This window comes from Tamandua tetradactyla, chromosome 10 (assembly GCF_023851605.1).
Source record: "Tamandua tetradactyla isolate mTamTet1 chromosome 10, mTamTet1.pri, whole genome shotgun sequence".
NCBI classification, from domain to species: Eukaryota; Metazoa; Chordata; class Mammalia; order Pilosa; family Myrmecophagidae; genus Tamandua; species Tamandua tetradactyla.
In genome coordinates this window covers 4,456,114-4,468,556 of record NC_135336.1, presented here as the reverse complement: position 1 = coordinate 4,468,556, position 12,443 = coordinate 4,456,114, and the positions used below count along the sequence as shown (strand labels likewise).

The 12,443-nt window shown below is 38.7% G+C and overlaps 1 protein-coding gene across 14 annotated transcripts in view; it reads left to right on the top strand.

The window, feature by feature from the left end:
* Nucleotides 1-12,443, top strand: part of IGF2BP2 (insulin like growth factor 2 mRNA binding protein 2) — a 187,515-nt gene that overhangs the window by 64,542 nt on the left and 110,530 nt on the right. For 4 of the 14 annotated variants that reach the window (XM_077117808.1, XM_077117805.1, XM_077117810.1 and 1 more), the window contains 3 exons: nt 2,334-2,445; nt 8,599-8,794; nt 10,393-10,441. The exons of 5 other annotated variants lie outside the window; for them this stretch is intronic. In XM_077117808.1, the coding sequence (XP_076973923.1) occupies nt 10,423-10,441 (19 nt within the window). In that variant the 5' untranslated portion in view covers nt 2,334-2,445; nt 8,599-8,794; nt 10,393-10,422. Of the gene's footprint in view, nt 1-2,333; nt 2,446-8,598; nt 8,808-10,392; nt 10,442-12,443 lie in introns of all 14 variants that reach the window. 5 more of the 14 variants (XM_077117811.1, XM_077117803.1, XM_077117807.1 and 2 more) reach the window with 2 other exon arrangements.

The following is a 12,443-nucleotide window of genomic DNA, read 5'->3' as shown; positions in this document are numbered from 1 at the left end:
GGGTGGCCCTATCCTCATTTTATAGAGAAGGAAACCAAAGCTGAGCAAGGTCAGATGTTTCTGTACATAATTAGTTAGTGGTAAAGCCAGGAATCAAACCCAGGGTTCTTAATTCCAAAGCCCATGCTGCTTTTCCCTCTAAAATTTTTTGCCTCTTGTTAGTATTCGATATATGTATTTGCTGAATTGATGCACACTTTGTATACTTGACTGGTCTTGCCTACCTCCTAAATGTATATGAAATTAAATGGTTGAATCCAGAGGAATATTAAAGGCATTAATTGGGTGGGAATCTGACCAAACCATACTTTGTTGCCTCATCGTATGAAGGCAAAGACCATCTGTATCCTCTCCTATTGCCATTCAGGAGGGTTTCACAAACTGTTCTAGGCAAATTGCTCACATGCTATTTGGAAGAGAAAATTACACTGCTCTTGGTCACGTGGGCCAGTCAGCCTATTTGGTTTTGGAGCATAGCATTAATAAAGGTGAGCCTCTTCAGGTACAAGCCTAGTTAACTTGGATGTGTTCTTTGGAAAAAGCTGCAGTCACAAGCAGGTCAGGAGGAATATGTGTGGATGAATTTGAATCTGTAGTCACCAATCAAAAATCAGTCAGCAAGCATGCACTAGGAATATTCCATGTGTATGACACTATGCTTACACATCAGAATAATACATCAGAATGTATTTAAAAAAAAAGATGTGTGAGATAACAGTCAGCCTCTTAAAGGTTTAGAACTAATTGGTGCAGATATGACTCATACAGAGAGAAAAATATAAAAATAGAAACTTTTTTTTACATCACCTCATCCTCAGCAAATAGCTTAGTGCCCTGCATACACATCATAGGAACTCAGAGAATATTTTTCATTGAATGAGAATGCAGAAGAGGGAGATTTGTAGCTTTTATGATGGATTGATGAAAGAAGTTAGGTTTGAGCTGGCCACTAAAATCTGAATAGAAATCAGCAAGAAAAGAGTGGGAAAATAGAAAGAAGATTCCGAATATAGGAAAAAAGTGTCAAGAGTTGTTTGGAAACATAGAGTGCCCTAGCGTAGAATAGACCAGTTTTTACTAGGTAAAAGATATGGATGGAACCATGGAGTATATTGAGTGGTGGGCTAAGAACTTCAGATTTTATTCTGTAGACTGCTGAGTTTCTGTTCAGGGGAGAGAGGTGATCAAAACAGGTGGATGATTGGAATGAACTGGGGGTGGGGTAGACCAGTTAAAAGACTACAGCTTTGTTTTGGTGTTGGGTAAGAATAGTCTAGGCTAGGATATGGCTAAGGAAGGTGAAAGAAAGAGGCAGATAGAAGAGATACTGTGAAGAGAAAAGAAACAGGACTTGGTGAGTTAATGACTGAATATACAAGTCTAACAAAGGTAAGAAAGATGAATAATCAAAGATGGCCTTTGTGCTGGTTTGAAAGGATGTATGTACCCTAGAAAAGGCATGTTTTAATCCTAATCCCATTTTGTAGAGGCAGCTGTTTCTTCTAATCCCTATTCAGTACTGTGTATTTGAAACTGTAATTAGATCATCTCTCTGGAGATGTGACTCAATCAAGAACGGTTGTTAAGCTGGATTAGGTGGGTCTTGATTAGTTTACTGGACTCCTATAAAAGAGGAAACATTTTGGACAATGCGAGAGATTCTGAGAGAGCAGAGAATAACATAATCACGAGAAGCAGAGAGTCCACAAGCCAGCGACCTTTGGAGATGAAGAAGGAAAGTGCCTCCCAGGGAGCTTCATGAAACAGAAAGCCAGGAGAGAAAGCTAGCAGATGACCCCATGTTTGCCACATGACTTGCCAGATGAGAGAAAAACCCTGCCTGCCATGCTGGAGACCTTGGTTTGATTCCTGGTGTGTGCCCCCCCCCAAAAAAAACCATAGTAAATAGTTTATGTAAGTCTTCATTTTTCCCCTTATTTTTTTTTAATGCTCTGCTAACTTCAGGCCCTGGAGAATGTGCATAAAATATATTCTGATTTAATTTAATTTTGTTTCATTGAAAAAATTAGGTTTCTCAATTAAATAAAAGTGAAAAAAAATTGACCTGCATGGAGTAGAATGGGGAAGTAGTTTAACTACCTGCTCTCCAGTCTTAGAATGTGCAGGAAATGAGTAGAAAGTTATTATTTTATTTTATTATTATAATTTTTTTGCATGGGCAGGCCTGGCATGGCAGGTAAGAACTCTGCCTGCTGAGCTACAATGGCCTGCCCAGAAATGTTTTTTAATTAATTAATTTAAATGAGTTTTTCTGATTAAGAGAGTCTACAAGTTTATTAGGTAATAATTCTTTTTACTTTATCATCCAACAGTTCTCTGCATGTGGCTTGGTGATGGAGAGCAGTGGTTGTTATAAATTCACACGTTCATTCTGTTGCATCCTAAATATACACAGCTTGTGAGAAAAAGAAAAGGCTTCAAGGAGTTAAGTAAATAATTGCCTAACTGTGCCAACAAACTCTTCGCAGTCATTAAATTAATGTTGTGGGAGAATATTTAATGATATGGAAAGACACGTACAATATGCTAGTGAAAAAGATTTCAGAACAGTGGTAAATAGTATGATCCCATTTTTGTAAATACACATAACTAACTCTAATTAATATTCATCAAATTGTTAACAGTAGTTATCTTTGGATAATAGAATTACCAGTGACCTTCATTTTTATTTCTACATGTATTTTATAACAAAAAGCTCTAACTTAAATTTTAAAAAGTAAAGAATGTGCATTGACTTGTATATATTTCACTGTAAATGTATGTGTTCATGGTGTGTGTGGTGTAATGATTTGCTCATCTTTGGTTGGCTGAATTCATGATGGTCCATACCTCTCTTCCTGTTGGAAAAGTCTGGGTAGGTGGGAGCTGGCAGTGGAGAATGGGGAAGTGGGAGCTGTCAGTGGAGAAAGAGTTCCTGGATTACAAATGATCTATTTAGAGAACTCTAATAACCTCAGCAAGGACCAGCAGTGGAATAGTTGACACTGAGTTTTCTGTGAGTTAGGCTTTGGGCTAAAAGCTTTAGATATATATTATTTTCATTGAATTCTTAAAACCACCCTATGAGGTGTAAGCTTTGTTATTATTGTTCCTAGTCTAAAGATGAAGAAACAAATAACAAGTACCACTGCGGGATAGAAAGAATGATATCTCAGGGCAGCTGGTCCTGAGACTGGGAAATTGCTCTCCTTTGCTTTGGAAGATTTCAGCGTTCTTTGGAAGATCTGTAAAATGAGAGAGGTTTATAATATATACATTAAAAATCAAAAGATGATAAATTTCCAATGTCAAGGACAAAATGTGGACCTATGTGGTCTTTTCCTGAAGGATCCCTTCACAGTGCAGCACCCTAGTACTGTCTTAGAGGATGTTCCCCACTGAAAAGTAATTGTCCTGTCACTTCTGTACACCATTCTAATATATAAACCAGGACAGTAATTCTCAAATGTGATCCCTTAACATCCACTGAGGATTTGTTAAAAATAGAAATCCTTGGGTCCCACCCTGGAGCTACTGGATCAGAAGCTCTGGAGATGTGTCCTGCAGTGTGTGTGGTAACATGTCCTGCAAGGGGGATTGTGATGCATGCTGAGGTTGAAACAGATAAGCTAGGAGGTAGTCCCCACCTTGGAAGAATTTATGGTCACATATTAAATCACCAAGATAAAGGCCAAGATGCTGTTGTGTTCTTGTGTGCTTTTAGTTTTCGTTCAAGCTGTGTGCTTGCCTGGTTTATCTCAGGAACAGTCTCTTTTCTTTCTGAGCCAAGCTAATTCATGTTTTTGATTTGGTGTCAGGGACCTTTTCCACACATCACACCTTTGCTCATGATCTCAGTGAGAGATCATATCCTGACTAATTCTAAGCCTAAGGTATGTGATAGGGCCTGTTTTACTTTTCATACTGTGTTGTAAAGCAGGTTGCATTATTTTGCTTATAATTGCCCAGAGAAAGAAATGGCATTCATAAAACCTAAACCTGCGTTATTGCCGCTGCATGTGGGAGGAAGTGGCATGGCAGTTACTGTAGGGATTTGGGGATCTGACGGGATGTGTCGCAGAGTTTGTGTGAGGAGTGGCAGCCAGAGAGGGCAGAGTCTCCATTCAGAAGAGCAGTTGGCCCATTCATTAATTGTTTACACTTCTTATATCAACCTGACCTTAATTGCTTGTTTGAACTATGGATTCCAGCATTCGTTATAATCATTACTGTCTTATCAGTAATTTATTTTGTGTACTAATTTCTCCAACCATGTTGAATCTTCAAGGAATGACCCCAACATCTTAGTTTCTTTTTTCCCTCCTGACGTTTATCTTGAAGGCCAGAAGTCTGATGAATAGACTAACAGCAGTTATCTTTTAGAACACAGCCCGGTGTGTATAAATGTAGATTAAACTACTGTTTAAAATGAAAATCTAGCAGGAAAAAAGGGAAGTTTTTCTATTACTGTTTATATTTTTAAATAATTTTAATGGCTGGAAAGAGGTAAGAGGATCTTGTGGAATTTCAGAGGTTATCAGTAACATTGGCGTTCTTTGAATCAGGAACTTGGGGATTCAGGAAATGAATTATGAGGGATAGTCAGACCTTCTGGAACAGAACTGCCACAGTGCAGACTGGGGAGGAGTGGTTGTATTCTAAATCAGGACAATCTAATGATTGCCCTACCTACTGCTGGTCTAAGATTTACTGGTTGGAAATTTATTGATAAAACCAAAACAACATACTTACTTGGTGTATAAAATTTTTGGAGGCTCTGCCTTAGGTTTTTGCAGCGCTAAAAAAAATAAATAAATAAAATTTTTTAATTTGGAAGAAAGCTTTTCTATTTATTGTAGGAAAGGAAATAGATATTTGAAAAGATTCTTCTTTGACTTTCCAGAACAGTAACAGCAGCAAGCTTCAAGGCATGTCTTTCTATCTGCCAGTTGCTACTTACGAGTGTTGAGAGACAGTGATACTTGTTAACGACACACTGAGCATAAGCAGGCAGTACATCACACACCTGACAGAATATCCATTATACCAACCCATCTTGCCTTCTTCCACTTTTTTTTGTTGTTGCTGCTGCTGAGGGCAGTCTGAATAAGATCCAACCCCCCCCCAAAAAAGATAAAAAGGACACTTCTTTTATAATCAGATTTGGGACCCTCCCAATATATTAAAGAAACTGAAATATTCATTTTCCATGTATTTTGAAAAAGGCAAAACTGTAAAAGCCAGCACTCTAGACCCTAAATTATGAGTTAAAAGCTAAAAGTGGATAATTAATTTTGGAAGAACAGGGATCCTAGAAAGTTAAAACATAGTTGTTCCATTGATACATAGCTGGATAATTATCCTCATCTCCTAGTGATTTGAAAATTGTTCATTTGTGGGTTTTGTGGATCTCTGTTTTATTTCTCTGTTTTGCCTTTGTTTTTTATTTTTATTTTTTGACCAATCACACTTCCAAAAGAAGGCAGTACAGGAATGAAAAAGAGCCCACACTCAAATTTACATTTGGATAGCTAGATCATTAGAGACCTCTCTTTTCAATTAAAGTAGCAAAGAGACCTGTCTCTGGGCCCTGCTTCCAAAAATGAGATCTATATAATAAGTACTTCAAATAATTTTTACAAGAATCCCTAGCTCAAAAGAATCTCTCATATAAATGAAGGTTTAGATAAAAGCTATAAATAGGTATCTTGCTTGCATAACATGATACGTGTTTCTTGTTGGTTTTATCCTCTCTTCTGGTCTATATACAACTTATAAATAAAACTGTGTTTCATACCCATGTTAGTGAAAGCTGCCTTTTTTTTAATCTAAAAGAGTCATGCCCAAAACACTTGTCCTTCTGAATTATGATTTCCTATTTGGCCTCCCCATTGTTGCTCAGGAAGATCATTTATTATTAGGTAAATCAATCCCTGCTTTTACTGGGAGGGCATGGAGCTGCCCATGTAAGAAGCAGCTCCATTGCAGAGTTGTGCCTGCCATTCAAAGCAGCTGCTCTTGAGAAGGCCATGTTTGCAGTCAAGAGGTTTTGTACCCACAGATGCTGTGGACAATCACAAGGCACCTTGATTTCAGCAGCTCTGGAAATGGCTTTCTAGCTCTGTTAATGCCCCCTTCTACCCAGAATATACCCCAAAGTAAAATTTATCATGTCACATAAACTAAGTTATATGAGAAATAAGTTTATTTTTTCAAATCAGGGTTTTAGGTTAGAGTTGACTTTGGGGAGTAGGAGGAATTTCCCAGTTAAGTGTTGCTAAATATTTTCATGTTTTCCAGTAGGTTTTGGAATCACTTGTCTCTGGGGTCCTTAAATATAGGATAGATTCTTTTAGGTCTGAAGAGATTTAATTGTGGTTCTGCTTTAGGAAAGGTTGTCTTCTCAAACTCAGATTTTTGGCTACTTCAATTTAAAAAGGAGTACAAAGGAATGGATATGGCCCTGCCAAAAAGAGAACATTCAGACCACCCACCAAACCAGGGGAAGGCTAGAACTTTTTTTTCCTATGCATAGTCTCCCCACAGCTCATGATTTTTATTGCCATCCAGTGGCATATTCACATTTTTGAATGATGCCAGTAATATTTCAACCTGTTGGAAAACAGCTAAACTGTGTACTATGACCAGAGCTATTTGTTTGGTTAGCTACTCCAGGCTCTCATTTTTGTAACCAGTGTTTTGTTTGTGAGTTGTCTTTCCTTCTACGGTTTCCTGCTTCAGTGAACAGGGTGGGAGTTGTGGGGGTTGGGAAAGAGGACAGAAGATGGTTGAACTCATTTCCTGAATCATCTTAGGCATGCTTGCCGTCTTTTGGTTCCATCTTGGCTGGGCAGTGTTTCCCACTAGTTTGTCAGATCAATTTTCCCAGCCGCCTACTGGGGTGGGAAGGAAAACCACACCTTGCTCTGTGTCAACCAGTTAACAGGCAGAGTTTTGTTCAGTAAATATTTATAGAACCTCCTTACCAACCTCGGACCCCGCAACTTTGTACCTTTGAAAAGTTTATTCTCCTTCTTCTCTGACCTCCCAAGAAAGTTTTTGGACCAGGCAGGACACCTCAAACTGACACTGATGGTGCTTCTTCATTTGCAGGCTGGGTACCACAGAAATGTATTCTTCCTGATTTAACTCTGAACTCGATGGACTGTGCCTCTTTATAGGATAAGAGTTCATGGGAAAGGGTCAGGAGTGGATTGTCTTTCACTATTTCCTCCTTTAATTTGTCATGTTAAATCCTTGTGATCAAAGGAAATGCAGAGCAGTGTATGGAGAGGAGCTAAGCCTGGAAACCCAGTGAGTATGGCTTCTCCTGCTCCACTGCAAACTAGCTGCAGGATCGTTAACCTCCATGAGCTATTCCTTTCTGCTGAAAAAGGATCTGTGCCCTCTGGTAATTACTGAAATAAATTAGAACAACCCAAATATCCAACAGTAGGAAATTGGTTAAATAAACTATGGCTTATCCTGGTTAAGAGAAAAAAAGACAGAAAACTTCATTGAACGTATTGTTCCAACTTTATTAAGACAGAAGGAGAAGCACCAAGTTGTTAAACAGTAGTTCCCTCTGATAGTATTAGGGAAGTGTTTACTCATTGCATTCCTTACATTGAACATTTATTACCATTTTTTCTTTTTGTTGTATGATATACGATACACAAAAGCACATAATAGGACATATATGCAGGTTGATGAATGCATATAATGTGAATACCATGTAATGACCAGCTAGGCCAAGAACGTTAAAAGCAACATTACTTTTATTGTTGAAATACTAACAATAAAAATAGTATTAGAAATTCTTTTCCTGAGTCTCTTACATAGAATGAAATGACTATATATGAAAGTGCTGTGTTAATTAAATCTTAAAACATCCACCAGACATAAGAAGTTATCTTTCTCCTCTAAATTGCTGAAGAGTACAGGTACACATAAGCAGTAAGCCATTACAAAGTCTGAGGCTGCTGTGTCATACAGAGATTTGACTGAAAAATCTCTGAAAAATCGTTTATACCACTTGTCCTTTCTGCATGTTTTCCCGTCCTGGGGAAGCCCTTTAGGCAGTCTTGGACACTGGGAGAACTACTAGTGATTGATTTAAAGTAAAACCTCATTACTCAATTTCAGGCTGAATACTCTTGGTCTTCTGTGATCCCAGTGTTTGCACATGGTGGTAAGAGGTGTTAGACTGAATAGCCTTTCAGGAGGGGAAGCTTAGAATTGAATGGTTTATATGAAGGGACACACTGAGGGAAAGGTGTGTTGATGGGGGAGGGGCTGTGAATATGCAAGTGATAGGAGGAAGTTCATTTGAGCCCATGGAGCCTTCCATCCTGACATAGGCAGCAGGTGGTGGGCCAGGTCTTGGTGGTCAGTGGTGAGAGCATCAACAAGGGGTATGAGAAAGCTGGTGTAGCATAGAAGTCATGGAGACAATTAAGAATGATGTATGAAAGTCTGAGGAGGTTGCCTCTGGGTGGGAACTTGGCCTAGACCTTAAGATGGTTCTCAACCAGGAGGTCAATTTTCCCCCTCTAGGAGACATTTGATAATGTCTTATGACATTTTCTGTTGTCACAGCTTGGGTGATGGGGCAGGTTTGCTTCCGGCATCTGCTGGATAGAGGCCAAGAATGCTGCTAAACATCCTGCAATACACAAGACAGCCCACCACAACCATGAGTTAATCTGGCCTCAAACGACAGTCCTGCTGGGATTGAGAAACTCCATCCTAGAACAAGGCAAAGCATCCGAATACTAAGGGCTTACGATACTAGGTAGGTTATGAAGGTAAGGATTCAGGAATAGGCAACCTGAAAGGGGCCCAATTACAACAGCTATCTTGAGTGGCCAGGTCTGGGTCTCAGGAAGTTTTAAAGGATATCACTTATCAGAACCAAAGGTCTAAGTTTCCAAAGAGGGAACTAGGTTCCCAGTGCATGTGTTTGATTAATTGATTTCACGCAATAACAATCCTTTACTTTATCATCGAAACATCTAGTCTTTTACCTCTTGATTAGAGGTTTAACTGGAAGGAGTCAGTAAGTCAATCATACTTTCATCGTTTTATCTGTTATTGTTGTCAAGGCCAACTACATAATTTGCAGGGCCCAGTGCAGAATGAAAATGTGTGGCTCCTTATTCAAAAAAGAAAAAAGTGTTGTAAAATATGGCTTGTGTATGTAGCTAAGATGTATTTAAATAGTTTTATTATAATTATATCTATAAAAATATAATTTCAAGTGTTTTAAAAATTTTTGTATATAAATATAGCTCAACTATGAAGCTTGGTAATTTTTATTTGCTGAGTGTTTTCCTAAGTAAAAAAAAAATAGAAATTTTTATTGAAAGTATGGATTTTATTGTTCATCTTTAAATGGGAAATGCAGTTTTAAATGCAAATGTAAGAACGCTTAGCATGAAAAATACACAATTCGTATTCTGTCGCTCATACATGTATATGTATTTCATTTTAAGCAGTGAAATACTGCACCAAACTGACTCAACTGTTTTTTATTTCCTTTCTGAATTTGTGCACATTCTACCAACATTCTCTACTGTTGGCTTACTACTGATGAAACAGGAACAATTGAAAGGAAAAGGAGCTATGGGTTGCCCTATCTTTCCCTTTCCTTTTACATCAGACATCATCAATTTCAGTGTAAACAGTTGGTTAACATGGGGGAAGTAACACACATATGAAAGGATATGATAGGCTTCCTTGATGTTCCTTAGGATGCCATTGCCTTCTTTCTTTCTATGTTTGAACCAAGTTCTGGTTCCAGTAGAAAAAGCATGGGTCTCTTGGGTCTGTCAGCACCTCCACATATTTGGTCATAAACGTTACCTGCTTTACTTGCGCTTGCTGTGAATCTTCCTGAAAGCCTACACATTGTTGTCCCACTGGAATTCTGTGCTCATGGGGATCACAAATGCTGTGTGCAGAAGGAGCAATGAGGAATGGCAACATGCTTGCTGCCCGTATCTCCTCTGCTCGCATGCGTGTTCTGTCGCCCCATTGGACTTAACTTACAGAAACACAAGTTCAAAGACAAATTATTAAGGATCCCAGGCTGTGCCAGCAGTGCATTAAACCAAGTGCAGGGCCCCTTTGTGACTGCACAGGTCACACGCTCTGGAGCCAGCCTGACTTGTTTTTTGTCATCCTGATGTCCAATTTCTGTTTTTGTCAATCTTCCCATGGCTTTCTATTCTGGTTTATGAGATCGCTTTAATCTTACGGGACACAGAATTCTGCTCTGCTCAAGAATTCCAGGGTGTTGGAAAATGACAGAAAACAGTTATCCATGGATGAAGTGCCGCTCGTTATTGATACTATTGATACTAATTCATTCTGTCTTCATGTGTTTGTCAGATTAGCCTGTGAATCTCAAATGTGAAAGAAATGAAGCTGTGCCTTAAAGGTGAGACTCTTGGGATTGCAGAAGGTAATACAAGTAAAAATTTCCAACCAATAGCTTCAGAATTGTACTTCTGCTAGTAGTTATAGCATTATCCATATGAACTGATGGGCTTATAAAATTATCAGTTCACTGGTCAAATGCTTGCAAGCCAGTGAACTTATCTCTGAGAGGATCTTAATAGGCTATTGGAGTATTTCGCCCCTGTGCTTTGAAAATACAACTCCAAGGGAAAAAATACCCAAAGAGTCGCTCATTGCAACAATCCTGACTGTCCCTTGAATGAGTAGAGACTGTACAGCCTGGTGGTTAAGAGCATAAGGTCTGGTCAGGCAGACCCACGTTTGCATCCTGGCTCTACCCCTTACCAGGATTTGACTTGGAGAAACCACCTTTGTTTTTTGTTTTTAACATGGGCAGGCTCCAGGAATCAAACCTGCCATCTCTGGCATGGCAAGCGAGAATTCTGCTAACTGAACCACCGTTGCGCTGCCCCCACTTTTGGTTTTGAGCTTGGTTTCCTCGTCTGTGAACAAGCAATGATATTAGTAGGTAGCTCAAAGGTTTGCCCTTAATAATGTGCAGAAAATGGTTCATTTGATGTTCGGCAAACCGTAAGCCTCTCCTATCTATTTTCACTATTATGATTATTAGGTATAAAACTGAAAAAATACTTCAGATGATTCTGCTTGTGAGATTAGAAGGTGAACAAAGCTGATTGGCAGGTCTGGTTCTGCTGGAAATCCAGCAGACAGAAATACAATACAAAGGAGAAAACAGTGTTATACTACACTAAATTGTGAGTGTATTGAGATTAGGAATGAAATACTCATTCATTTCAGTATCCTCAGCACAAGCCTCATTGATTAAATGGTGACTGAATAGGTAAATATTCTTCACCTTGTAGACATGTCTCCTAAATTTGAAAAAAACAAAAACATGAGTTTTTTTCTTCAAGCCATTGAAAATTGTGTGGGCATATATGGTTTAGTGTTTGTGTGAGGATCCCCTTCGCTTTCTGACAGTTAAAAAGAAAAAGATGGAAAAAAGCAACCAAACAAAATTTGTTGTTTATTTTTAATAGCTGATGAACATAGCTGATAATTTTCCAAATCTGAACAGAGGCTTGACCTGTGAGTCCTGGCACTATAGCAGGTGGCTTGAGCCTCTGCTGGAATCTGGCTGCCGTCTAGGCTGAATTGGAAACCAAGGCTGTGTGTGTTTGCTCACCTGAGCTCTGGGGTCATAGCTTTAACCCAGTTCACCCTCATCAGAGAATCTGTCCCCAGCATGGGAGCAGCAGCATCAGAGATAGCAGGTATCTGCTCATGGCCAAGCACAGCTGCATTCCAGCAGGTGGTGGTGATTCCCAGGGAGCCAGAGAGAGTCAGAGATGATTTAGAGTCGGAAAAGTCTGCTTGCCTTTTTTGAAAAAAATATTGTTTTCTTCTTTCCTGGAGCATAAAAAGAAGTTCTGTGGTAGGAAAAAGGCAATTTAAAAAACATTTTATTTTGAAATACTTCCAAACTTACAGGACATTTGTGAAAACAAAACAAGCCTTATACAGAGAACTCTAACATACCCCTACACTTGCAGATACCCAGATCCACCAATTTTAACATTTTCTTACTTTGCCTATCGGTCTGTGTGTCTGTCTGTCTAGGTATTTTCTGAATACTTGAATGTAGGTTGTACACATGATACATCTTGAACACTTAATACTACCACGTACATTTCCTATGAACAAGAATATTCACTTTTATAACCAACTTAAGCACAGTTCTCAAGTTCAAGGTATTTAACATTGATATGAAACTTACAGTCTATATTCCATTTTTTTTGTATGCCCCAATAATTGGCCTTTGAGCCTTTTCTTTTTCTCCTTTGCTAGATCCCATCCAAGATCATGTATTGCATTTAATTGTCATTTTCTCTATAGTTGCTCTGTACAACATAAACTTTCCCATCTCATCTACTCTCAAGCATACCTTGAGATAAATCACA